We start from the raw sequence: 27,767 nt of genomic DNA, 5'->3' as shown, positions 1-27,767 counted from the left end.
GCGTCCGTAACGGCTGAAATTACGGGGATGTTTCCGCCTGAAAACATCCCCGTAATTTCAGCCGTAACGGCATGCGCAGGCGCTTGAACGCCGCATCCAATACGGACGTAATTGGCGCTGCTATTCATTGGAGTCAATGAATAACGGCTCCAATTACGACCAAAGAAGTGACAGGTCACTTCTTTGACGCGGGCGTCCATTTACGCGCTGTCATTTGACAGCGGCGCGTAAATATACGCCTCGTGTGAACAGACAAACGTCTGCCCATTGCTTTCAATGGGCAGATGTTTGTCAACGCTATTGAGGCGCTATATTCGGACGTAATTCAGGGCAAAAACGCCCGATTTCCTTCCTTAATTAGTGCGTGTGAACATACCCTAAGCGATCACATCTAAGTTACAAACTTAGATGTGATCGATTACAGGTGGATCCTGCATATCAGAGTCATGCATGACCCGCTTTTACTGAAAGGCTGGGTTCACATGACCTGCCTCTCCGTGGAACTACTGTCCCGTACTGAAAACATGATTACAGTACGGGACAGTTGTCCTTCAGAGAGGCAGGGACTCCTAGCACCGTACATAACTATGATGCTAGGAGCCCGGCTCCCTGCACTGAGTTCGGTCCGGGACTTCCGGCTGAAATACGTCCGTCCATTACGGACGTTAGTGTGCTTGTGTGAACCCAGCCTAAGGGTTAAGGTCAGGGCTTTGTGCGGGCCAGTCAAGTGTTTCAACAACAAGCTCACACAACAATACTTTTATGAACCTTGCTTTGTGCAGTCACACTGGAACAGAAAAGGGCCTTCCCTAAACTTCTCCCACAAAGTTGGAAGCATACAATTGTCCAAAATGTTTTGGTATGCTGTAGCACTCAAAATTCCCCTCACTGAAACTAAGGGGCCATGGGCTCCCATGAAGCCAGGAAGCTCCCAGGGCACAGTTTTTGGTCTGCCACTTTGTGGCTGAGTTGCTGTGTGTGTTTCCTAAACATTTTCAATGTAAAATAATACCACTCACAGTTGATCGTGGAATATCTAGGAGAGAAGAAATTTTGCGAACTGTCTTGTGGCATACTATTACAGTACTACGCTGAAATTTCAGTGAGCTCTTTAGAACGACCCATTCTTTCACAAATGTTTGTAATGACAGACTGCATGACTAGTTTATATTTTTTTTATACATTTGTGGCAATCAATTATTTGTGTCCAAATACTTCTGTCTCTATGAAGTGTATATAATGAAACTAAGCAGCACAGAAGGTTAGACCTAATATAAAAAGAAAAAAATAAGCACCATAGGAAAGAACATTGCATACTATCATTTGCAAAGCATGACAATAACAACAATCATAAATAATTGACGTATTTGGTCTCCTAGATTCTTCATATCTCCCTTCGTGCATTAACAAGCTATTACCTTAGTGAGCCATCAATGTACTCCCACATGTACTTATAGTCACTTCTAACTCAACTGGCTTTGAGGTATGAACCAACAAGTTTTAGAAGTCAACCTCTGTGCTAATGTTTAAAAAATAAAAACCTGTCTATTAAGACTTGCTTTGTCTTTAATTTTAAAACGGTATAAATCGGAACATTGCCATCTGTTCTGACCCTTCTGTTGGCATTGACATGATATGTTTGAGCTCTATTTGACTTAGCTAAAAAATATTTTATTCCATCTACTCTGCAAACCAAAAGCCATGTATCAAAAGTGCTAAAAGAGGTTACAGAACAATATCATAAAACTCTGAACTGTTTATGAGTAATGGGTCAGCAATCAAATTTTTACAGCTGTAGCACATCAAAAATCCTAGGGGTGTAACAGTCATTTTAATACTTTAGGCACAAATGGTACCAACATAATAATCCTATAGCAACTAATTGCCAAATAACACTTGGAGTTCTGAAAGAATATATCTATATATAGATTAGATAGATAGATAGATAGATAGATAGATAGATAGATAGATCTATATATATATATATATATATATATATATATATATATATATATATATATATATAAAGATATACATATATATATATATATATATATATATATATATATATATATATATATATATATGTCCAAAAATAGGCAGCACTCCAATTCAAAGTGAAAAAATATTGCTTTGAATAGCCCGAGGATATTGGAAGATTTTCTATTCTGTATATATATATGTATATGGACACAAGTATTGGGACACACCTCTTGATCATTGAATTCAGGTGTTCCATTCAGTCCTATTGCTACTGGTGTATAAATTCAAGCACCTAGCCATGCAGCCTGTCTTTACAACTATTTGTGAAAGAATGGGTCGTTCTAAAGAGCTCACTGTATTAGAGTGTGGTACTGTAATAGGATTACACCATTCTAACCACTCAGTTCATAAAATTTCAGTGTATTAGAAGTCCGTCCAGATGGGATTTCTGGACACGGAATTTGCATCTCTTTTAATTGAAGTGGAGACATTCCAATCAAGTGAGTGCTGTGGAAAACTTTTTTACAATCTGACTGTAGCAATGATGTCTCGACACCACTGAGGTCACTACTGAGGTAGTCACATGTCATTTTGACACGTCATCGCTGGAGCAGGAAGAGCAGAGACCGATGGGGGAGCTGGAAAGTAGAGTTCTTTTGTTATTTTACAATACTGTAAGCTATTTTAAAAAAATGTCATGGGATTGAACAAAACCTTTATTTTTTTTATTTTATTCATTGCTATGTATAGTACATGTTGTTATAATTACACTGTGTGAACAATTATTAGGCAAGTTCTATTTTTGAGGATTAATTTTATTATTGAACAACTACAATGCTTTCGGTCAATCCAAAATGTTAATAAACCTCAAACCTGAGCATTTAAGTAAGTAAATGTCATACCTGTGGGGTATGTGGACGCACTAAGCCGCTCCACCGTATCGGTGTAGTAGCTGGCCAAACTACGGTAAATAACAGTCTCTGGGGTAAGAGTACCTGGGAGGATGTTCAGGCAGATGCTCAGAGTAGCAGACACGTGGCACAGGTGATGCGTGACGTGGCAGATGATACCAGACGTGGCAGATGACACGGAACGTGGTAGACGATAACACGACTCCAATACTAGCTGCAACTCAGGAACAAGCACGGTTACGCGTTACAGGTAATAGGATACGGGAACACTGGGAGCAAGATGACAACAAGGGACCACTTGCAAGACTAACGTGGGAATACAACAACAAAGCTCAGGTAAGGAGTGGAAGGGCACAGCCCTTTTTACGGTATGTTCACACGGCTTAGCAAAATACGTCTGAAATTACGGAGCTGTTTTCAAGCGAAAACAGCTCCTGATTTTCAGAAGTTTTTGTAACGCGTTTTTCGGCGCGTATTTTACGGACGTTATTGGAGCTGTTTTTCAATAGAGTCAATGAAAAACGGCTCCAAAAACATCCCAAGAAGTGACATGCACTTCTTGACGCGGGAGTCTTTTTACGCTTCGTCTTTTGACAGCGACGCGTAAAATTACGTAGCAACTGGTGAAGATCACCTGTCTCACTGGGAAATTGGGTCAGGGGACCACATTGGTGTACACCACCGGTTGGAGCTAGAATGAAATAGGGATGGGAAAGGGGAAAAGATGTGGTCTAATGTGAAATTAATAAATAACCTTTATTGATTAACATTAAAATGTATAAAAGTTCATTGGTGCAAACTGGTATGTGTGAGTGACCCCCAAACTCACATACCATTAACCCGAAATATGGTGTAAATTGAGTGAGATCACTAATTTTATTATAAAGCGATTCCACCAACGCTAATGTTCCATTAGAGTGCAAGATTCGCTGCACTACATTGGGAATTGGAATTCAAAATAAACGAATGGAATCAAATTGACAGTGTCAACTGATTAAACTGGTCCGTGCTGGACAAGTGGGCTCATATAATGATTGCTGCACTGTGGTATTAACAGGCAGCTGGGTGGACTAATATAGCCCTACACTGACTAAATGGGTATGCATGAAGTGACCACATGCACACCCTGCGTTGTTGCTGCGTTATTGATAGACAGCAATCAGTACTCAAAGATTGGGTGGTTGAGTGATTTCACTTAGTGTTAAATACAATGTTTGTCACCAAACGTAGTTCTTACTGTTATTGCTGCGCTGTTGGACCAGCAAGCAGCTAATTGAAGTCAGAGTGAGCCCTGCAGTAACTAGATGAGCAGTGGTGATCGAACCACATGCACATCTAACGTTACTCCAACGTTTATTATAGGCAGTTAATTTTCGAGTGCGCCTTCACATCGCTGTCTGCCTGGGGAGCAGCGATGCAGAGAGCGATTGTGATATGCGCCACCACCGCTGGAGAACCCAGAAGCGGTGAGCTGCATTCGCTCACTGAATCGTGTCAGTTGCCAGAGCGATTATTAATAAGTCCTCTCTATTGACTCAGTATGAGAGCTGAGTGAATGAGTGGGGTGGTGAGAGCTCTGGTGCCGAGACCCCACAGCCTCGCTATACCTCGCCTGAGGTCTAAGCCCGTGGGTGAGAATTCACCCCGGGAAGATCGTGCAAGGGTTACTGGTCGACTGACCATATGATAGCGGGAGGTGAGAGAGATATGCCCCGGCTTTTGAGAGTAGGGCAGTGAGACACGCTGTAATTGATATAGCGCACTGAAGTAGCTGACAGTTGTCAGCTGTCAGCCGTATTGTATAGCGTGGTCTGTTTGAGCTGAACAAAAGCAGCTCTGATTAATTGTAAGCACCAATGAATAGTGGATATAGCACCCGACGCGCGTTTCGCCAGAATTCTGGCTTCTTCCAGGGGTGGGAGGCCGCCATTAAAACGCCCTATAAATAGGGTCCATGTTGATTGACGGACTCAGGAACCAATCAGGGACCTAGGTCTCGATTGGTATAATTTCAATGAAGTTCTCAGAATGAAAATCGCTAATAATTGCAAATATCATCACTAGGACACCAAAAACCATCATGATACAACCAAAAACAGAGAATTATGTATGCACAAAGAGATGTATATATATGAAATAAACAAAATAAAATGAAATAAATGACATGTAAATCCCGTAGTTGTAGGGATGGAGTAATCATACAGCAAAAGAGTTGAAAATTGTTATATGTGTAATAAATACACAAACACACTTACAAATGTTAATGAAGAGATGTGAATATGATATAGAGGGTATGTACTAATGTGGACATTTAACCGGTGTGTTAAAGAAAACATCCAAAGCCAAAGTTTTCATTGAGTCCAAAAGGACTTACTGTTACGCGTAAAATTACACCTCGCGGGAACAGAACATCGTAAAACCCATTGAAAGCAATGGGCAGATGTTTGTAGGCGTAATGGAGCCGTTTTTTTCAGGCGTAATTCGAGATGTAAAACGCCCGAATTACGCCTGAAAACAGTGCATGTGAACATACCCTTATAGTCCAGGGTGATCTGGGGATTATTGGTAAGTGTTTGCATGTGTGCGCTGGCCCTTCAAGGCTGGGAACGCGCGCGCACCCTAGAGGACACTACAGAGCAGGACGGCCTCGTGTGCTGGCGTCTCCGAGGAGAGAGACGCTGGCAAGAAGTTTGCAGTCGTGGCCGTCGGATGGAGATGAACGGCGGCGGTCCACGACCGCGGCCGTTATAATAAAAGTGAGGTTTTGGGTTTCTTAGGAGAATATCTATGTGTGCATAATTATTGGGCAACTATTAGTGCACAGAATTATTATGTAGCTAAATAAAAAAGGAAAATTTTCCCATCTCACTTGTTTATTTTCATCTGTTAACCCTTTTAGGACACAGCCTGTTTTGGCCTTGTGAACACAGATAATTTTTTTCAAATCCGACATGTGTCGCTTTATGTGGTAATAACTTTGGAATGCTTTAACCTATCCAAGCGATTCTGAGATTGTTTTCTCGTAACATATTGTACTTTATGTCAGTGAAAAAAGTTGGTCGATAAATTTTATATTTATTTGTGAAAAACTCAACATTTTAGAGAATTTGCAAAAATTTGCATTTTTCTAAATTTAAATGTATCTACTTGTAAAACAGATAGTAATACCACTCAAAATAGTTAGTAGTTAACATTTCCTGTATGTCTACTTTATGTTGCATAATTTTTTTCACGTCCTTTTATTATTCTAGGACGTTACAAGGCTTAGAACTTTAGCAGCAATTTCTCATATTTTCAAGAAAATTTCAAAAGCCTATTTTTTCATGGACCAGTTCAGTTCTGAAGTGGCTTTGAGGACCTTATATATTAGAAAGTCCCCATAAATCACCTCATTTTGAAAACTGCACCCATCAAAGTATTCAAATCAGCATTCAGAAAGTATTTTAACCCTTTAGGCGTTTCACAGGAATTAAGGCAAAGTAGAGGTAGATTAATTTTTTTTGCTGAAATACATTTTATTCTGTAACCCAGAAGGTTTTACCAGAGAAACGCAACTCAATATTTATTGCCCAGATTCTGCCATTTTTAGAAATATCCAACATGTCACCCTAGTGTCCTAATGGACTGAAGTACCAGCCTAAGTTAGCAAAGGAGCACCTAGAGGATTTTGGGGCCTCCTTTTTTTTGGAATGTATTTTAGGCAGGTTTGAAGAGGTCTTGTGGTGCCTAAACAGTCGAAACTACAACCGAAAAGGGACTCCATTTTGAAAACTACACCCGTCAAGTGGAATTAGCCTGTGAAGATGGAATTTTTTAATTTTTACAAGGAACAAAGGAGAAAAAGCACCCCAACATTTGTAAAGCAATTTCTCCCGATTACGGCAATACCACATATGTGGTCATAAACTGATGTTTGGACACGGCAGAGCTCAGAAGGGAAGGAGCACCATTTGCATTTTGTAGCGCAGATTTTGGTTTTCGGCGCCATGTCGCATTTGCAACGCCCTGGAGGGACCAAAACAGTGGAAACCCCCCAAAAGTGACCCCATTTTGGAAACTACACCCCTAAAGGAATTTTAGTAGAATTAAGTGGAATTAGGCCGTGAAAATTATTATCAACATTTTTGTCCACTAAAATGTTGAATTTTTTCATTTCCGCAAGGGTATTAGAGAAAAAGCCACCCAACGTTTGTAACGCAATCTCTCCCGAGTACGCCAATACCCCATATGTGGTCATAATAGTTTTTTTTTTATTAGAAATTAATTAACACTTTCAGGAGTGATCCTTTTTTGCTTTTTAGTTTTATTTTTTCACTCCACGCCTTCCAAGAGCCATAACTTTTTAATTTTTCCGTCAATAGAGTGGTGTGAGGGCTTATTTTTTGCGGCAGGAGTTGTAGTTTCTATTGACACCATATAAAGTACCATACAATGTACTGGGAAACTGAACAAAAATTATTTGCGGGCTGAAATTGGAAAAAACTGTGATTTCTCCATTGTTTTTGGGGCTTTGTTTTTACGTCTTTCACCATGCGGTAAAAACGACAACTTAGTTTTATTCTACGTCTCAATACGATTGCGATGATACCAAATTTATATAGGTTTTTTATTTTTTACATTTATATTTTACTACTTTTACAAAGAAAAGACTATTTGTAAAAGAAAAAAAATGTTTTGTATCACCATATTCTGAGAGGCATAACTTTATTATTTTTTGCTCGATTGAGCGGTCTGGGGGCTTATTGTTGGCGGGACGAGCTGTAGCTTTTATTGGTACCATTTTATGGTACATAAAACTTCTTGATCACTTTTTATTAAACATTTTTTAGAGCTAAGGTGACCAAAAAACTGCGATTTTGGTCATCTTACGGCGTTCACAGTGCGCAATAAATTACGTTTTACTTTATTCTGCGTGTCGATATGATTACGGCGATGCCATATGTATATAGTTTTTTTTATGTTTTGCAGTGTTTGCACAATAAAATTACTTTTCTATAAAATAATTTATTTTCTGTGTCACCATATTCTGAGAGCCATAACTTTTTTATTTTTTAGTAAAAAAAGCTGTATGAGGTCTTGTTTTTTGCGTGACGGGTTGTAGTTTTTATTGGTACTATTTTGGGGTACATGCGACTTTTTGATTGTTGTTTGCGGTGTTCCCGTGCGGGAAAAATAACATTATAGTTTTATAGTTGGGGTTTTTACGAACGCGGTGATACTAAATATGTGTACTTTTTTTTAACGTTTTAATTTTTTTCCTATAATAAAAGACTTATTATAGGAAAAACAAAATACCTTTTATTTTAACACTTTTTTAAAACATTTTTATTTAACTTTTTTCTTTTTTTTTTTTTACTTTTTACACTTTATTTTTTTACCTGCAGCTCTGATCGCTGCTATAATACATGACACTACCTAGGTAGTGTCATGTATTCCAACTGTCAGTGTGACGCGATGAACCGCTGATCGGCAACATTGGAGTGTCAGCTGTCGGGGACAGCTGACCTCCCGGTTACCAATGCATACCTTGTCGCCGACAGTGTACATCGGGAACGACACAGTGACTTCCTGTCACTCTGATAGGAGGCCTATCAGGTTGGTCCTGATGGGCTTCCGTCCATGGCAGACACGCAGGCCATTGTTTGGCCTCTGTTTGCCATTGCCATTCTAAGGGCGGATTCAGACGAATGTGAGCGTTTTGCGCGCGCACAAAAACGCTGCGTTTTGCGCGCGTGGCAGCAGCGTGACAGCTCCGTGTGTCCTGTTCATATGGATGCGCGGCTGCGTCCATCATTATGACACTCCGTTTGGATGTTTGTAAACAGAAAAGCTCATTCTTTTACTGCTGTTGCGCGAATAACGCTTCTCCCACGGAAGTGCTTCCGTGGGGCATGCGTGATTTTCACGTACCCATTGACTTCATGTCGTGAGTTTTACGCAGCGGCCTCACGCTGCGCAAAACTCACAGACTGTCTGCACTGCCCCATAGACTTGTATAGGCCGTGCGACTCGCGTGAAAACCACGTGGGCTGCACGGACGAAAATCACGTTCGTGTGAATCCGCCCTTACTATCAGGAAACCCTGCGATTTCAGACCGGGGTCTGTCAATATGCTAGAAACCCCTAAAATGCGGTGATCGCAACCGATCGCCGCATTTAAGGGGTTAATTGCCAAAATCAGAGGCAAAGTGGAGTGTCAGCTGTCGGTGACAGCTGACCTCCCGGTTCCCGGTGTACACTGTTGCCGACAGTGTGCACCGGAAACAACTCAGTAACTATACGTCCTCGTGCGAGAAGTAACCTCCCGCGACAACGTATAGTTATTGACTCTTGAGGATAGGGGTTAAAGTGAGAATAATAAACTTACAACTCAAAATTTACAAATAAACATTTCTGAAATTTCCCCCAAAAAAATAATCAGTGACCAATTTAGCCACCCTTCTTTTCAATAACTGTCATAAGCCTTCCATCCATGGAGTCTGTCAGTTTCTTAATCTGTTGACGATCAACTTTTTGTGCAGCAGCAACCACAGCCTCCCGACACTGTTCAGAGAGGAGTACGGTTTTCCTTCACTGTACAGCTGTCGTTTAGGCCTGATTTACACGAGCGTGTGCGTTTTGCACGAGCAAAAAACGCAGCGTTTTGCGCGCGCAAAAGGCACTTGACAGCTCCGTGTGTCATCCGTGTATGATGCGCGGCTGCGTGATTTTCGCGCAGCCGCCATCATAGAGATGAGGCCAGTCGACGTCCGTCACTGTCCAGGGTGCTGAAAGAGCTAACTGATCGGCAGTAACTCTTTCAGCACCCTCGACAGTGAATTCCGATCAAAATATACACCAATCTGTGAATAAAAAAAAGACGTTCATACTTACCATGAACTTCCTGCTTCCTCCAGTCCGGTCTCCCGGCCGTTGCCTTGGTGACGCGTCCCTCTCTTGTCATCCGGCCCCACCTCCCAGGATGACGCGGCAGTCCAAGTGACCGCTGCAGCCTGTGATTGGCTGCAGCCTGTGCTTGGCCTGTGATTGGCTGCAGCTGTCACTTAGAACTGAATTGTCATCCCGGGAGGTCAGACTGGAGGAAGAACCCGGGAGTTATCGGGAAGTCAGAACTTCTGTTTTTTTTTACACGTACATGTATATTGTGATCGGAAGTCACTGTCCATGGTGCTGAACCAGTTTAACTCTTTCAGTACCGTGGACAGTGACTGTCTCCCGACGTCGCGTACCAGAAAATTTTTTGCCGGGTTCGGTCAAAACGAGTTCGGCCGAACCCGGTGAAGTTCGGTGCGCTCATCTCTAATTTGACACTCCGTTTGGATGTTTGTAAACAGAAAAGCACGTGGTGCTTTTCTGTTTACATTCATCCTTTTGACAGCTCTTGCGCGAAACACGCAGTTCGCACGGAAGTGCTTCCGTGCGGCATGCGTGGTTTTCACGCACCCATTGACTTCAATGGATGCGTGATGCGCGAAAAACGCACGATTATAGAACATGTCGTGAGTTTTACGCAACACACTCGCGCTGCGCAAAATTCACGTATCGTCTGCACTGCCCCATAGAGTAATATATGTGCGTACGACACGCGTGAAAAGCACGCGCGTCGCACGCGCGTATATTACGCTCGTGTAAATGAGGCCTACACTGTGTGTCGCCATTTTCTGAGCGACTGCACAGTGTAGGAGGATTAGATACAGTGCTCAGCAGACAGTATCACACGAACATACACGAACATAATACACACATCACATACACGAACATAAATAAGTCGCGGCCGGAAGTCGTTATCTTACTGTCCAACAACGGCTTCCGGTTCACATTAAAATGGCGCCGGATTTCGCTCTGCGAACGAGGTTCGTTTTGGTCTGTGTCGGAGCGGCGTATGCTTCAGAGAATGGAACGGCTCCCGTTTACATTCTCTATGGGGTTGTATGTGCTGTATTCCATAGACACATACAGAGATGAAAAAAAAATGGCAGCCCCCATAGAGAAGTAAAAGTAAGAACACAGTAAGGCTGGGTTCACACAACCTATTTTCAGGCGTAAACGAGGCGTATTATGCCTCGATTTACGCCTGAAAATAGGGCTACAATACGTCGGCAAACATCTGCCCATTCATTTGAATGGGTTTGCCGACGTACTGTGCAGACGACCTGTAATTTACGCGTCGTCGTTTGACAGCTGTCAAACGACGACGCGTAAATTGACTGCCTCGGCAAAAGAAGTGCAGGGCACTTCTTTGCAACGTAATTTGAGCCGTTGTTCATTGAAGTCAATGAAGAGCATCTCAAGATTTACGAACGTCACAGACGCCTCGTATATTACGAGGAGGAGCATTTACGTGTGAAACGAGGCAGCTGTTTTCTCTTGAAAACAGTCTGTCTTTTCACACGTAAATGCCTGCTATCGTGTGCACATACCCTTAAAAGTAGAACATGAGAACACAAATAAATAAAATTTATGTTAATATCATATTAAAAGCAATATGATAAAAAAAATAAACATTTAATGACACCTTCCCTTTAAGAAGGGCCCACAAGTTCTCAATAGGGTTTAGGTCAGGTGAGGAAGGGGGCCATGTCATTATTCTTTCATCTTTAAGGCATTTACTGGCTAGCCATGCAGTGGAGTACTTCAATGCATGCGAAGGAGCATTGTTCTGCATAAAAATCATAGTTTTCTTGAAAGATGCAGACTTTTTCCCGTACCATTGCTTGATGAAAGTGTCTTCTAATAACTGGCAGTTGGTTTGGGAGTTGATTTTTAGTCCATCTTCAACACGAAAAGGTCCAACTAGCTCATCTTTAATAACACCAGGCCATAGAAGTACACCACCTCCACCTTTCTGGCATTTAAGTCGAAGTGGAGATCTGTGCCCATTGCTGATGCAGCCACGGGCCCATCCTTCTGGTCCGTCAAAAGTCACTCTCATCTCATCAGGCCATAAAACCTTTAACTTATGTGTCTTGTTCAGTGGTAGTCGGGTTTCAGGCTTCCTTACCTTGGCCATGTCTCTGAGCACTGAACACCTTGTACTTCTTGGCACTTTAGGGAGGTTGCAGTACTGGAATATGACAGCACTGGAGGATAATGGCTTCCTGGTCGCTTCTCGTTTGATGATTCTTCTCAAATCTTTGGAAGAAAATTTGCGTTTTTTTTTCTCAACACGTGTCTTGCGACCCTGTTGACTATTTGCAAACAAAACGTTTGATGGTTCTGTGATCACGCCCCAATATCTTAGCAATTTCAAGAGTGCTGCTGTCAAAGACTTTTAACTATTTTTGACTTTTCAGACTCTGTTAACCCTTTAATGACCAGCCTATTTTAAACCTTAATGACCAAGCTATTTTTTATTGTTTTTCCATCATCGCATTCCAAGAGCTATAACTTTTTTTTATTTTTGCGTCTACATGGATGTATAATTACTTGTTTTTTGCGGGACAAGTTGTATTTTTTAATAGCACCATTTTGGGGTACATATCATTTATTGATACATTTTTATAAACTTTTTTGGGGCGTAAAAGAAAAAAATATAGCAATTTCGTCACTTTTTATGCTTCTTTAATTTACGCCAATTACCATGTGGTATAAATAACATAATAACTTTATTCAGTGGGTGGTTACGATTGCGACGATTCTTATGTTTTACTACTTTTATACAGTAAAAACAGAGCCATAACTTTTTTATTTTTCCGCCGAAGCAGCTGTATGAGGGCTTTTTTTTTGCGGGACAACTTGTAGTTTCCATTTTGGAGTACATGCGACTTTTGATCACTTTTTATCACATTTTTTTGGAGGTAGGATGAACCGGAAACCGCAATTACTGGCATTATTTTTTATTTTATTTTTTACAGCGTTCGCCGAGCGGGTTAAATAACATAATAGCTTTATAGCTCGGGTCGTTACGAACGCGGCGATACCAAATATGTGTAACTTTTTACTTTCTTTTCATAATAAAGCATTTTGTAAGGGGAAAAAGTGTGTTTTTCATTTATTTATTAACCCATTAGTGAGGCGCCAATACGCCAGAGGGCTGGGGGCGTCCCTGCTCTGCCGGGTGAGATCGATATTAGTACCGATCTCACCCGTTTAACCTTTCAGATGCGGTGCGCAATAGCGTGCACTGCATCTGAGTGGTTTTTGGAGAGAGGGAGCTCCCTCTCATCCCACTGACACCCGGCAATAAGATCGCCGAGTGTCTGTGTCTCCAATGGCAGCCGTGGGCCTAATAAAGGCCCCCAGGTCTGCCTGTAGCGAATGCCTGCTAGATCATGCCGCAGGCATGAACTAGCAGATGCCTGTCCGTGTTAAACGGACAGGCAGTAATACACTGCAATACAAAAGTATTGCAGTGTATTATAATAGCGATTGGATGATCACATATTAAAGTCCCCTAGTGGGACTAGTAAAAAGTTAAAAAAAAAGTTTAATAAAGTTAATGAAAAAAAAATGTGAAAAAAAAATGAAAAACCCACTTTTTCCCCTTACAAACTATTTAGTTTTTTTAATACTAAAGCAAAGTAAAAAAGTTACACATATTTGGTATCGCCGCGTCCGTAACGACCCCAACTATAAAGCTATAAGATTACTTAACCCGCACGGTGAACGCCGTAAAAAATTAAATAAAAAACGACGGAAAAATTGCTGTTTTCTGTGAATCCTGACTTTAAAAAAATGTGATTAAAAAGTGATCAAAAAGTCGCATCTACTCCAAAATGGTACCAATAAAAACTACAAGTCTTCCCGCAAAAAAAAAGCCCTCATACAACCGCATCGGCGAAAAAATAAAAACGTTACGGCTCTTCAAATATGGAGACACAAAACCAAATAATTTTTAAAAAAAAGCGTTTTTACTGTGTAAAAGTAGTAAAACATACAAAAACTATACAAATTTGGTATTGTTGCAATCGTAACAACCCGCTGAATAAAGTTATTGTTTTATTTATACCACATGGTAAACGGCGTAGATTTAGGACGCAAAAAAGTGTGGCGAAACTTCTGATTTTTTTCTATTCCCTCCCAAAAAAAGTTAATAAAAGTTAATCAATAAATAATATGTACCTCAAAATGGTGCTATTAAAAAATACAACTTGCCCCGCAAAAAACAAGACCTTATACAGCTATGTAGACGCAAAAATAAAAAAGTTATAGCTCTTGGAATGCGACGATGGAAAAACGTAAAAAATAGCTTGGTCATTAAGGTCTAAAATAGGCTGATCATTAAGGGGTTAATGTTTATTAAACTTTTTTTTACTTTTTTACTAGTCCCACTAGGGGACTTCACTATGCGATCGTCCAATCGCTTTTATAATACTCTGTAATACTTCTGTATTGCACTGTATTACTGCCTGTCCGTTTAAACAGTTAAAATTCCCTGTTCTCAGCTACCTGAGGTAGCTCAGAACTTGGGGCATCGCTGCTCGAGCGGGTTGATCGAAATCCGCCCGTTTAACCCCTTAGATGTGGCGCTCAATAGCGAGCGCCGCATCTGAGTGGTTTTGGAGAGAGGGAGGGAGCTCCCTCTCTCACCCCACTGGCACCCTGCTATGAGATCGCAGGGTTCCAGTGTCTTCTATGGTAACCGGGGGCCTAATAAAGGCCCCCAGGTCTGCCTGTAGTGGATGCCTGCTAGCTCCCGGTGCCGCAGGTTTATTCTGATGTAGCGCCGTGAAAAGGCGTATGCATCAGAATAAAGCCTGTTAGTGGCCGCCGTGAAAAGGTGTATTGGCGGTCACTAACGGGTTAAATCTTTTTTGCCCCATTTTGCCAAAGGAAAACAAGCTGCCTAATAATTATGCACACCTTGATATAGTGTCTTGATCTCCTTAGGCCGCACTGTCCCTCATTACACAAATACACATCACCTCAGAGGCGTAGCTAGGTTCTCCAGCACCCGGGGCAAAGATTCAGTTTGGCGCCCCCCCCCCAACCTCTTCTTCCCCCTCGCCATGTTTGTTTTCTCTACCAATCAACGTGTCATTTCTTTTTATGTAACGCGAACATAAAATTATTTGTACATTTCACAAGCAATATGGTTCTATACACAACACCAGAACCAAGCTCGATACATATATACAGCCCCAGAACAAATACAGCTGTGCAACCCCTGCCGTATAGGTATGTACGGCGTAAAACTACAGCTCCCAGCATGGCCCGAACAATGATAAGGATATGCTGGGAGTCGCTGTTTCACAAAAAATAAATCATATCATAATCACACCACCCATCATCTCGCTGCAGATCATACAGTGACTACATTACTGATTAGAGGCAGAATAAACATTTACATTAAGTGACTCACCGGTGACGTCTCAGATTCTAGTTCTTTTTCTCCATTTGGTCCAGACCTCTATGGTGGCTTCGCCCGGTCACAGCCCATTTCTGCAGTTTGCCGCTCACATGTCTTCAGCTTCTCACTTTTCCAACATTTCTGCACCTATAAATAAATATAAAGTTATCATTATACCACACACTACACCCCTAAATATAATAGCACCATACACCGTGTCCCACACACACACACACACACACACACACTGTGCCCCCTGTAGATAGTGCCTGCCATAGAGCCCCCTGTAGATAGTGCCCCTATATAGCCCACCCCTGTATATAGTGTCCCACAAATAACTCCCCCTATAGTGCTCTACAGATAGCCCACCCCTGTATATAGCCCCCTGTAGATATAGCCCACCCCTGTATATAGAGCTCTACAGATAGCCCAACCATGTATGTAGCCCCCCTGTAGATATAGCCCACCTCTGTATATAGTGCTCCACATATAGTCCACCCCTGTATATAATGCTCCACTAGATAGTCCACCCCTGTATATAGTGCTCCACAGATAGCCCACCCCTGTATATACTATACACAAGGGTGGGCTATCTGTGGAGCACTATATACAGGGGTGGACTATATGTACAAGGGGGCTATATACAGGGGTGGGCTTTCTGTGGAGCACTATAGGGGGAGCTATTTGTGGGATACTATATACAGGGGTGGGCTATACACAGGGCTGGGATATACACAGGGGGGGCTATATACAGGGGTGGGCTATACCTACAGAGGGGGCTATATACAGGGGTGGGCTATACACAGGGGGGTATATCTACAGTGGTGGGCTATACATAGGGGGGCTATATACAGGGGTGGGCTATATACAGGGGTGGGCTATATACAGGGGGAATATATCTACAGGGGGAATATATCTACAGGGGGCTATATCTACAGGGCTGGGCTATATACAGGGCGACTATATCTACAGGGGGGCTATATACTGGGGTGGGCTATCTATGGAGCACCATATACAGGGGTGGGCTATATCTACAGGGGGCTATATACCATATAGCCCACCCCTGTATATGGTGCTCTATAGACAGCTCACTCCAGTATATAGCCCCCCCTGTAGATATAGTCCCCCTGTATATAGCCCACCCCTGTATATGGTGCTCTATAGACAGCCCACTCCAGTATATAGCTCCCCTGTAGATATAGTCCCCCTGTATATAGCTCCCCTGTAGATATAGTCCCCCTGTATATAGCGCCCCTGTAGATATAGTCCCCCTGTATATAGCCCAGCAGATATAGTCCCCCTGTATATAGCTCCCCTGTAGATATAGCCCCCCTGTATATAGCCCAGCAGATATAGTCCCCCTGTATATAGCCCAGCCCTGTAGATAGACACCCCCCGTAGGTAGACAAAGTCGTCGCCCCCCCCCCCCCCGCAGATACAGCCACACACTTCTATTACAATTTAAAAAAAAACAAAAAAACATTTCAAACTCACCTTATTCCCGCTCCCACGCCGTCCGGCAGCCATGGAGACCTGCTCTCTTCTGCGCAGGTCTCCAGGGGGTTGAACACAGCGTCTATGAAAGGCGCTGATTGGCTGGGCAGGATGACTTTCCCTGCCAGTCAGTCAGCGCCTTTCATCGACGGAAGCGTCACTGGTACAAAAGGTACCAGTCGCTTCATTCGTGGAGAGGCGCTGAATGGCCGGGCACGGAACGTGCCCGGTCATTCATTGCTTCTAATTGTACCTGTGTCCTTGCGACACAGGTACAATTATAGTGCAGGAGGAGGGGGCGCTGGCGCCCCCCTCTGAACTGCGCCCGGGGCAAGTGCCCCGCCTGCCCCCCCCTAGCTACGCCCCTGCATCACCTGATATGCTTCAATCCAATAAGCAGTCAAGTTTATACAGCTTATAATTGGAAAATATGCATAAAAATTATTCTACGGTCAAAATACTCACTTGCCTAATAATTGTGCACACAGTGTATAGGAATACGACGAATGTTATTTTCATATGAAAATTTTTATTTTTAAATCACAATTTTAAATAAATTGTACGCTATTATATTGTGCCAATCCATAAAAAATATGCACAGGCACCAATTAGGGCATACCAATGGTCTGTCTGTTAATCTGTTCACGTTGGATCTTGCTATAGATTTAAGCATTATTCAAGTTGAAACTACTGAATATAATATTGTATTACTACACAGTGAGTCATCCCAAGCATTGTTATAAAGCTACGTCACATTTCATATAGTGGATGAAAAAGGATTGAATAAGTGTAAACTATTAGCCTCTAATACTGTAAGATAGACTCCTGTTCTTAGAATAATCATTTCGATCACTCAAAAAAGCCTAGTCAATTATCCAGTTATAAAAAAGGACCCCTGACGATCCCACTATAAGTCAATGGAAGTAAATAAATTAGCATGATGGATCTGTATAACGGATCATGACAGGTCATAATGGATTTAACATTTCTGCCATGCATACTGTAAAAATGAAAGCCAGAACGCTAATGTGAAAAAAAAGCAAACATTTATTTTATAAACATACATTTTATTATTAGGCTGTGATCACATCTGCGTCACAGGCTCCGTTAGAAGCGTCCGTTGCAGATGCCATCATATTTGCCTTACAAAATAGTGCGGCATGCAGTGCTATATTGTCTGGCAAAATGAAGGAAATCATTAACATCAATGAGTTCTATCAGTCGTCGTTGGTGATCCGGTACTTCTATTATTATAGTTCTGTTCCCATGATGGAACAGACTAACGGAAATACTACTACAGATGTACACAGAGCCTTAGGCCCCATGCACACGGCCATGCCTGTAATCACGGCCTGCGCTTGTGGGCATGGCCGGCCGCCGACGGCCGTTGACATCCACCTGCATTTGCTGGTCGTGCTGCCATATAAAGTATGGGAGCACCGTCTGTGAAAAGCAAAAGATAAGACATGTCCTATGTTTTGTGGTGGCTTTCTACGGCCCGGACACCTTCCTTTAAATAAAGGGGAAGGAGTCCGTGGACAATAGAAGTGAAGGGGTCTGTAATTGCATGAATTACTGGCGATTTTTACGGTCGTTTGCATGGGGCCTTAGACTGTGATCAACCAGACTCTGCATTGATTTTCGTGTAAAGCAGAAGCAACAGAGAGGGCGAGGAGAGAGCAATTTGGCAAACGGTGGCTTCACCAATGCTAAAGATGGCAGCTCTAACTTTCTACTTTCTGAACCCAAGTAGAGGACGTTAGGAGGAGTATAGCTCAAGACATCGAGGTTTGATTTTGGAATGTTCCAAGAAGTAGTTCTTTCCTTGATGCTGGTAGAGCAGGATGTGGACACCTACACGCTAGAGAACAGATATTCTCCACACTTATTATATGAATGACCTGTGCTAGAAATGTGTGTGAGTGTGTGCATGTGCGTTTTAGAAAAATGCTTCTTGTATCATTGAAGAAATGTTGTTATGCAACATTTTTTGTACATATTTTTCATTGTAGTATTGAGGGAGTGGTAATAATTAGTCTATGCCCCAGGCTATAATATACAGTGCTGCACAATCTGTGGTTTGGCTTCATTTCATCTATAAGAAGAAAGTCTACTGTATTGTTTCCAGGGGTATGTCGTATTATTCCCTAGCATTAAGAAAACAGTTACATAATAGAGTGCTTTTAAAAAAAAATAAAAAAAAATGTGCTTTCAATATTTAGGTGAGTAACTGTTGATGATTGCAAATGTTTTTATTATGTTATTCCCCTCTCTTTTAGGGTCCACTCACACGGAGGATCTTACATAATTGGTTCCGCCGCAAAATCCGCCACGGAATTATTCTTGCCGCCGGCAGAAAGATTCTTCCTCCCATTGCCTTCAATGGGAGGTTCAGGCGGTATCCACCGGAAGATTGGGCAGGACGCTTCTTTTTCCTGCTAGCTGAAAAATTCAGCTAGCGGGGAAAAAGAAGCGTCCGACTACCGTTGAAATGAATGGGAGGTGGAATCCGTGACGGGCTCTGCCACAAAAATTCTGCCGTGTGAACAGGGCCTTACACTAAAATAAGTGTAATTGAATTCACTCATCAGGAATAGATGAAGAAATACTCAGCTCCTGACCCAGTGCCTGGCTGTTAAAACCTTTGCAGAGGAAATTTTATATTACACGATCCTCATTCAAATAAATGGGTGACTGTAATTCATGGGCTTTCTGAGTCTTCTAGAGGCGGCACTGCTCTTTTCAGCTGCTCTCTGCTCTGGCTAATAGAATGGTTTCTGAACAGCCCCCCCCCCCCCTTTTCCTATTACTTCCATATGCTGTAATAAAGAATATGTAAAGGGGTTGCCCTGATATGATAACCCCTTTAATAAGGTGAAATTGTACTACCTGACACCCTTACATTACCTCAGCCCAGCTCCACCATCTTTGTAGTTGTCCATTGTACTCCTGCTCAGACATAACCTACCTGATCCCAACCTGCTGTTGAAAATCTCACACGGCATTAACATAACATTTCCATCATATGATCATATTTTAGAGAGAATTTGTCACTATTTTAAATTATAATCAATGTTAGATTACAAACTATACTCATGGGAGAATTAAGCTAAAAAAAACTATGATTTTTTTTATTTTCTCCCTGGAAGTTTTACTTATAATGAATAAGTCTGAAGAGTTTCCCTGTGTCTGAATGAGTCTAAAGTCTGGAGCCAATCACATTTACTGATACCTAGCAGTGAATGTCAGGTCACATGACAGGCCTATCAGCTGTCACCATGTAGAGGAAACTGCTAAATGATGTAATCTAAGAGTACGGAACAAGGGCAGGACCCCTAATGAATATATTTTCACGTTCAACCATTCATCAAAACAATATTAATGTGAAAAATCCTACAAGCATAAATTATCAAAGGAGCCTTCTCAATACTTTATGATCTGTTCATCCAAAACCAAAATGAGGCACACGTATTGGCAATGAGCCGCTAATGCAAAAAAGCCCTATACTACTTAGATAAAGTGGAATGAGAGGAAAAATAATACAACCAAAAACTGTCTGCTAAACCCTTAGAGGGAGTTTACACAATGTGTTTTTTTAAATTGCCAGCATTTTTTGCCACTTTTTCTTTTTTCAAATTTTTTCGCTGTGTTTTTTGTCCACAATGTTTGCATTAGATTCAACGGCTAAAACGCTGGCAATTAAAAATCTGCCTTAAAATTCTGCTGGAAACGCTCCAAAAGTACGTTGCAGGTTTTTTCTGCCTCCCATTGATTCAATGGGAGGTTAGAGGCGGATACCGCTCAAAGAAAGAGTGCGCCATTTTTTTTCCCCACAATCGGCCAACTGTCCCCCGGGAGAAAAAAGCCTCTGCCTCCCATTAAAATGAGTGGAGGGAAATTTGGGGTGTTTCTTGGCACTGATTCCATCAAAATCAGTGCCAGAAAACTCTGAGTGAACTACTCCGTAATAGATGTATATATAATAAAAAGATCACATTATACCACAGCTTGACTGGTCAGATTTTATAACTAATACCTAATATCTAGCTCTTAAGTAAAATAAGACACAAAGACATAATTGTGTTCTTTGTTTTCATTTCAATTATATTAACCATCACAATAGGTTTTTGACTGGAGGAATAGAGTTGCAAACAAAACTATTCTTGCCATCAAAATGCAACAGAAACTCCTTAGAGACCAGCGCTGATGTCAATAACCGTAACCTCATAGCAGGTCAAAAATAGAATTAGACCTCGCACTTGTCACCCAAGTATTTACTTTGTGGTGCAGAAAAGCACTAATCCTAAAAAGGTTCTGACCTGATATTCTGTAAAGGGTGCTTTCTGCAGGGTTACCTGAAGAGGGCATATAATATACAACTCTTCCACAGACCATAGTCTCTGATAATAACATATGACTTCGAAAGTAATGTTTGTCGGGCCAATGCACTCTTTCTGCTCTGGGGACCTGCACGTGCCACTGTGGCTATACTTAGTTTCTTGGCTCCAGTTTTGTCCTTGGGGTGTCCTGAAAGGCAGATTCCATGCACATGTCATTAAAAACATTTAGGAGATGAGACCTTCTCATGTAGTATGTACAGCTGCTCACAAGAGATTAGTTATCATAACAAATATCTGTGTACTTTATTGGACAAACAGTAATAATATTGTATTCGACTAGAGAAAAATGACAAAGTGATTTTAAAGAAAATTATATTATGTTTAAAAACATTTTCCCTTAAAGAGGTTGTCCAGTTTAGAAAAATCCACTTTCATATACTCTGTAAATAAAGGGGTCCCCTGTTTAGGATCCTCATCTTTTGGCTAGAAAGGAGAGCAGTTACAGAGAGCGTCTTTTACTCTGGATGGCTTGTCCTGTCCTGCATTACACAGACAACCCATTCATATGAATAGACGCTGTGTAATGCTTAATTTCCCCTGTGGTGGCGCTGCAGGAAAATTAAACACTGCCGGGTTTTCCCACAGACAACAGCTGATTGTTAGAAGTCCCGGTAGGGAGAAATTTTGTGACATGTTTATTGCGAAAGGATTCTTCGAACAAGTAGTTACTGTCCAAACCGGTACATTTTGAGTGTTATGGCTATGTTGCAATCATAAGAGTGTAATAAAAGATAGAATGACTATTGGAACATAAGGCTTTGTTACTTTATACTGCAAAAATATATGAAATATAAAATTAATTCGATAGATATTCATTACTTGGTTATGTATTGTTTTCCAGGCCGGACCTGATCGACATGGCTACCGTTGCTGTTCAAAGCAACATTACAAACTTAGAAAATGCTTTTTATGTAGCTGAAAAACTGGGTGTCACCAGACTTCTGGATCCAGAAGGTACAATACGATTCTCATTATATTACGGAGGAATAAGAAATGCCGAAAACATTTGAACACGTTTATTCTCTTTTATCCTTAGATGTAGATGTTTCCTCCCCAGATGAAAAGTCAGTAATTACATACGTCTCTTCAATGTATGATGCTTTTCCCAAGACACCAGATGGAGGGGAAGGAATTAGTGCAAATGTAAGTGATATGGATTTCAGGCTTTTTTAATTGTGCAAAGCAATGTACAGTATAATGAGAGTTTTACTTTAAATGTGTTCAGCTGTCATCTCATTGAAATTATGAGCACTGTTTTCTTAAAACAACAACAACACCTATTTAAAGGGGATGTCCGGGAACGGAGTTGTTTTTCCATACTGATGATCTACCTAGAGGATAGGTCATCAGTATCTGATCGGTGGGAGTCCAACACCCAGACCCCGCACTCATCAGCTGTTCCAGCTATCTCCGGGCAGTGGCTGGTGTCGGAAGCAGATAGCTCCGAACACTGCATGGCGGTCATGCTGCAGTACTGCAATTCTTTTCCTATTAAAGTGAATAAGAGCAGAGCTGCAATACTGCAGCACGGCCGCTATACTGTGACTGGAACCATCTGCTTCCGACACGGACATCCGGTGCACGGAGGCAGCCTGAACAGCTGATCAATGCGGGGTCCGGGTGTCGGACACTCACCGATCATATACTGATGACCTATCCTGTGGATAGGTCATCAGTATGAAATACTGCCCCATGCCCGTACAACCCCATTTAAGTTGATGTAGAGCACAACCACTCTATAAATATTTGCACATGATGGTATTGTTGACCTTCTCAGGACCATGCTACTTCACAATGAAGTTTCTCTCAATGACCCACCCATTCTAGTAGACCTTTGTTTTCCCTTTTGACAACCAGTCTAATCACACTTGTGACTCAGAATAGTGGTTGTCACTTTTCTGGCCCTACGCATCCCCCTGCCTTTACCTGTGTGGGCATTGATGTGAGCTGCAGTTACATAACTACCGCACTTGTTTCATTCATACATCACCTCTCGGCAAGTACAAACATCTCAGTCATTCAGTTTGAATTTAAAGGAACACTCCACTATTTTTGCAGTTTAAATCTGCATAATATGTACAGTAACTTTGCAAATACTTTACTTTTATATGAATCTAATTCATTAAGATACAAATCTAATTTCCTAATTTGCTGGTTTCCTTTTACCAGAGGGTTCAGTGGCAGTCCAGATGACCGTTGCACCGATAGAGCTCAGCTGTTAGGTCACATGTCTGAGAATGGATAGAATAGAGATAAAATGTTGACTGTTTCTAAGGACAACCAACAGAATTTTGAAAGGAGTTATGTGAATGGAGAAAAGCAAAGTATTTATAAAAGATAGTAAACTTGATATGTACACTACCGTTCAAAAGTTTGGGGTCACCCAGACAATTTTGTGTTTTCCATGAAAACTCACACTTATATTTATCAAATGAGTTGCAAAATGACTAGAAAATATAGTCAAGACATTGATAAGGTTAGAAATAATGATTTTTATTTGAAATAATAATTTTCTCCTTCAAACTTTCATCAAAGAATGCTCCATTTGCAGCAATTACAGCATTGCAGACCTTTGGCATTCTAGCTGTTAATTTGCTGAGGTAATCAGGAGAAATTTCACCCAATGCTTCCAGAAGCCCCTTCCACAAGTTGGATTGGCTTGATGGGCACTTCTTGCGTACCATACGGTCAAGCTGCTCCCACAACAGCTCTATGGGGTTTAGATCTGGTGACTGCGCTGGCCACTCCATTACAGATAGAATACCAGCTGCCTGCTTCTTCCCTAAATAGTTCTTGCATAATTTGGAGGTGTGCTTTGGGTCATTGTCCTGTTGTAGGATGAAATTGGCTCCAATCAAGCGCTGTCCACAGGGTATGGCATGGCGTTGCAAAATGGAGTGATAGCCTTCCTTATTCAAAATCCCTTTTACCTTGTACAAATCTCCCACTTTACCAGCACCAAAGCAACCCCAGACCATCACATTACCTCCACCATGCTTGACAGATGGCGTCAGGCACTCTTCCAGCATCTTTTCAGTTGTTCTGCTTCTCACAAATGTTCTTCTGTGTGATCCAAACACCTCAAACTTCGATTCGTCTGTCCATAACACTTTTTTCCAATCTTCCTCTGTCCAATGTCTGTGTGCTTTTGCCCAGATTAATATTTTCCTTTTATTAGCCAGTCTCAGATATAGCTTTTTCTTTGCCACTCTGCCCTGAAGGCCAGCATCCCGGAGTCGCCTCTTCACTGTAGACGTTGAGCACCTGTGAGGCGTCTATTTCTAAAACTAGAGACTCTAATGTACTTGTCTTGTTGCTCAGTTGTGCAGCGGGGCCTCCCACTTCTCTTTCTACTCTGGTTAGAGCCTGTTTGTGCTATCCTCTGAAGGGAGTATTACACACCGCTGTAGGAAATCTTCAGTTTCTTGGCAATTTATCGCATGGAATAGCCTTCATTTCTAAGAACAAGAATAGACTGTCGAGTTTCACATGAAAGCTCTCTTTTTCTAGCCATTTGGAGAGTTTAATCGAACCCACAAATGTAATGCTCCAGATTTTCAACTAGCTCAAAGGAAGGTCAGTTTTATAGCTCCTCTAAACAGCAAAACTGTTTACAGCGGTGCTAACATAATTGCACAAGGGTTTTCAAGTGTTTTTTAATCATCCATTAGCCTTCTAAGGCTATGTTCACACAAAGTATTTTGGGGGAGGAATATCTGCCTCAAAATTCCGTTTGGAACTTTGAGGCAGATATTCCTCTCCCTGCACGCCGATTTTCGCGGCGATTATCGCGCCGTTTTTCGCCCGCGGCCATTGAGCGCCGCGGGCATAAAACAGCGAGAAGTACGCTTTCTCCTGCCTCCCATTGAAGTCAATGGGAGGTCAGAGGCGGAAGCGCCCGAAGATAGGGCATGTCGCTTCTTTTTCCCGCGAGGCAGTTTTACTGCTCGCGGGAAAAAGACGCCGACGCCTCCCATTGAAATCAATGGGAGGCGTTCTCGGGCCGTTTCTGCCGAGTTTTGCGACGCGGTTTCCGCGTCAAAAAACTCGGCAAAATACCCCGTGTGAACATAGCCTAACACAGTTAGCAAACACAATGTACCATTAGAACACTGGAGTGATGTTTGCTGGAAATGGGCCTCTATACACCTATGTAGATATTGCATTAAAAACCAGACGTTTGCAGCTAGAATAGTCATTTGGCTCATTAACAATGTATAGAGTGTATTTCTGATTCATTTAATGTTATCTTCATTGAAAAAAACTGTGCTTTTCTTTTTAAAATAAGGAAATTTCTAAGTGACCCTAAACTTTTGAACGGTAGTGTATATTTAAATGGTAAAATAATGTTGAAAACAGAATTACGGCTTAAATTTAGTTTCTTCGCTCGTCAATAGTTTTTTTTTATTTCATACTGCAAGTGTAGAGAAACAAGGCAGTTGGAGTTGAATAACGTATGTGTTCATGATTTTAATTATTTCTAGAAAGGATAAATGAAAAAAAAATAAAACTGCAGTGAGGATAATAATTTGTAATGCACACATTAAAAGTGTATATTAAATCTTATTTCCAGAGATTTGAATAAAACTGTTGAGGTCACGAGTCTATTTGTACAGTAAAATGAGTTGTTTAATGAAATCCCATATATTACCTTTCTTTTCATGCAGTTTTGTGCCATAGAGCCAGTTTCACAGTCTGCACGAACTTAGTACATTGTAGAATGGTTTTATAAAGTCCAGTACATGCCCAAAATTCTGTGCAACATTTTTAGGAATGTGGTCACATCATTAATAAATTGCTCCTCTTTTGTTGGCGAAAACCACCATATCAGCAGAATGAAACATTTCGTAGATTTACCTCATTGTGTTTTAAAATAAAATACAATAAATATAGAAGTGTCTCAGAATATGTGTTTTTATGATGCGTGATACAATGTTGCTTATATTTGTATTCTCTTGTTTTTAGGATGTTGAAGTAAAGTGGATAGAATATCAGAATATGGTGAATTACCTCGTCCAATGGATTAGGCACCATGTAGCATTAATGTCTGACAGAAATTTTCCAAATACTGTTGCAGAACTAAAGGTAAGAACTCACTTGTCTGGTGTATACAATATAACCCAGATGCACTTAAAGCAATAAAGTATACACTTAGAGAATTGCATAAATCACCCCATTATGTCCCTTTAACAATCCGTCAGTAATTGTTAGTTATAAAATTCATTCGCTCAGGAATCTACATGCAATCTGTCAAGCAGATGAAGGCTGCTTTATGGTGACAATAGGCCCCTGTGCAGCTGCACAGGCTGCCCAATGGTATGTCTGCCCCTGATTTTTATTTAATGCTTGAGTTAGGAGATTTTCCATGGGCTTAGGAACTAGCACATGTGGCATGTGGAGGATGAAAGTTTGTTACTTATTGCACTTACTCCACAATAATGGCTTCCATTCCCGTTTCTTACATGACTGTGCTGTTCCTTTCACCTGATCTACTCTGTTCTAGATTGTTTATTAGCCATCAGGGACTGTGAGACCCACAAAACACTGACTGATGGTCACAAGTGCCAATATGATTCACCAACAAGACTTTTACTAGTTTGTGTTTCGTTGTCACACTGAAACACAAACCCACAGAATTCAGTCTTCCAACTTCTCTGTTGAAGAAAGCAAAAGAACAACCTGATGGCCCAACATCAAGATCTTCACTATGAGGTCTAGATTGTGAGCCACTGTTTTAACTCTGACAGTACATTTTCTGTTTACCTTGCATCAAGGCGTTCTCATGCCCAGGGAGTGACCAGATTGATGCATTAAAAGTAGGGGAACCGGCAGCAAAAAAAATATTAATGTGCATTCTATTCACTTGAGGAGTGTGTTAAGCAATCCAGACACTCATCCTAACCTCATCCACTGCCATCTATTCTCATCCACTGCATGGTTTTCTAGGCTACAGTATATTACTAATGGGTTTATTTTTATATACTGTATATAAAAGACAAAAACACATTGTTTACACAGTTGTAATGTGAATCTTTGTGTTATCTTTGCAGGCACTTTATAACCAATACTTACAGTTTAAAGAGAAAGACATCCCAACCAAGGAAACAGAAAAAGAAAAGATTAAGCACCTATACTCATTGCTGGAAGTAAGTTTGGCATTTGTGTTGTTAGTGCAATATCTTTGTGGATTTATGAAGCACTTGACGTTAAGATTTGTTTTCATTTCAAGGCTTGGATTGAACTTGGACGGATCAAGCTTTGTCAGGGATACCATCCAAATGACATAGAAAAAGAATGGGGAAAGCTCATCATCGCTATGTTTGAAAGAGAGAAAGCAATAAGACCTGAAATCGAAAGGTATGCCGAATGTAGTTCATTGTTTGCTTAAAACACTATTATGTTCTTGTCATATATTATATGTTCACAATACACAACTTCACAAATATCACCTTCTGGGATCCATTGTAAAATGGTTAATGGAATACACTTTAAACAAGTTTAGGCTCTGTTCTGTTCAGCATGCAGCGCTATTCTCCAGCCATAACAATGGACACCACGACGCAACCCCTAATATAATGGTGGCCATTATGCGACAGATCTGACACTATCAATTTCTTTTTTCTGCTCCTATGACGGAGCAGAACGACGGAATTTACAACAAAGATGTGAATTCCAAAGCCGATATGATAA

General features: G+C 41.2%; 1 protein-coding gene across 15 annotated transcripts in view; it reads left to right on the top strand.

The window, feature by feature from the left end:
• DST (dystonin) overlaps window positions 1-27,767 on the top strand; it is a 546,107-nt gene that overhangs the window by 270,642 nt on the left and 247,698 nt on the right. For all 15 annotated transcript variants that reach the window (XM_075861968.1, XM_075861975.1, XM_075861963.1 and 12 more), the window contains 5 exons: window positions 21,919-22,031; window positions 22,114-22,220; window positions 26,043-26,162; window positions 27,128-27,223; window positions 27,307-27,434. In XM_075861968.1, coding sequence (XP_075718083.1) covers window positions 21,919-22,031; window positions 22,114-22,220; window positions 26,043-26,162; window positions 27,128-27,223; window positions 27,307-27,434 — 564 coding nt within the window. The remainder of the gene's footprint in view (window positions 1-21,918; window positions 22,032-22,113; window positions 22,221-26,042; window positions 26,163-27,127; window positions 27,224-27,306; window positions 27,435-27,767) is intronic.

The sequence above is a fragment of the Rhinoderma darwinii genome, chromosome 4 (assembly GCF_050947455.1).
Source record: "Rhinoderma darwinii isolate aRhiDar2 chromosome 4, aRhiDar2.hap1, whole genome shotgun sequence".
Taxonomy (NCBI): Eukaryota; Metazoa; Chordata; class Amphibia; order Anura; family Rhinodermatidae; genus Rhinoderma; species Rhinoderma darwinii.
The sequence above is the reverse complement of the archived record's forward strand: the minus strand, read 5'-3'. Positions and strand labels throughout refer to the sequence as shown.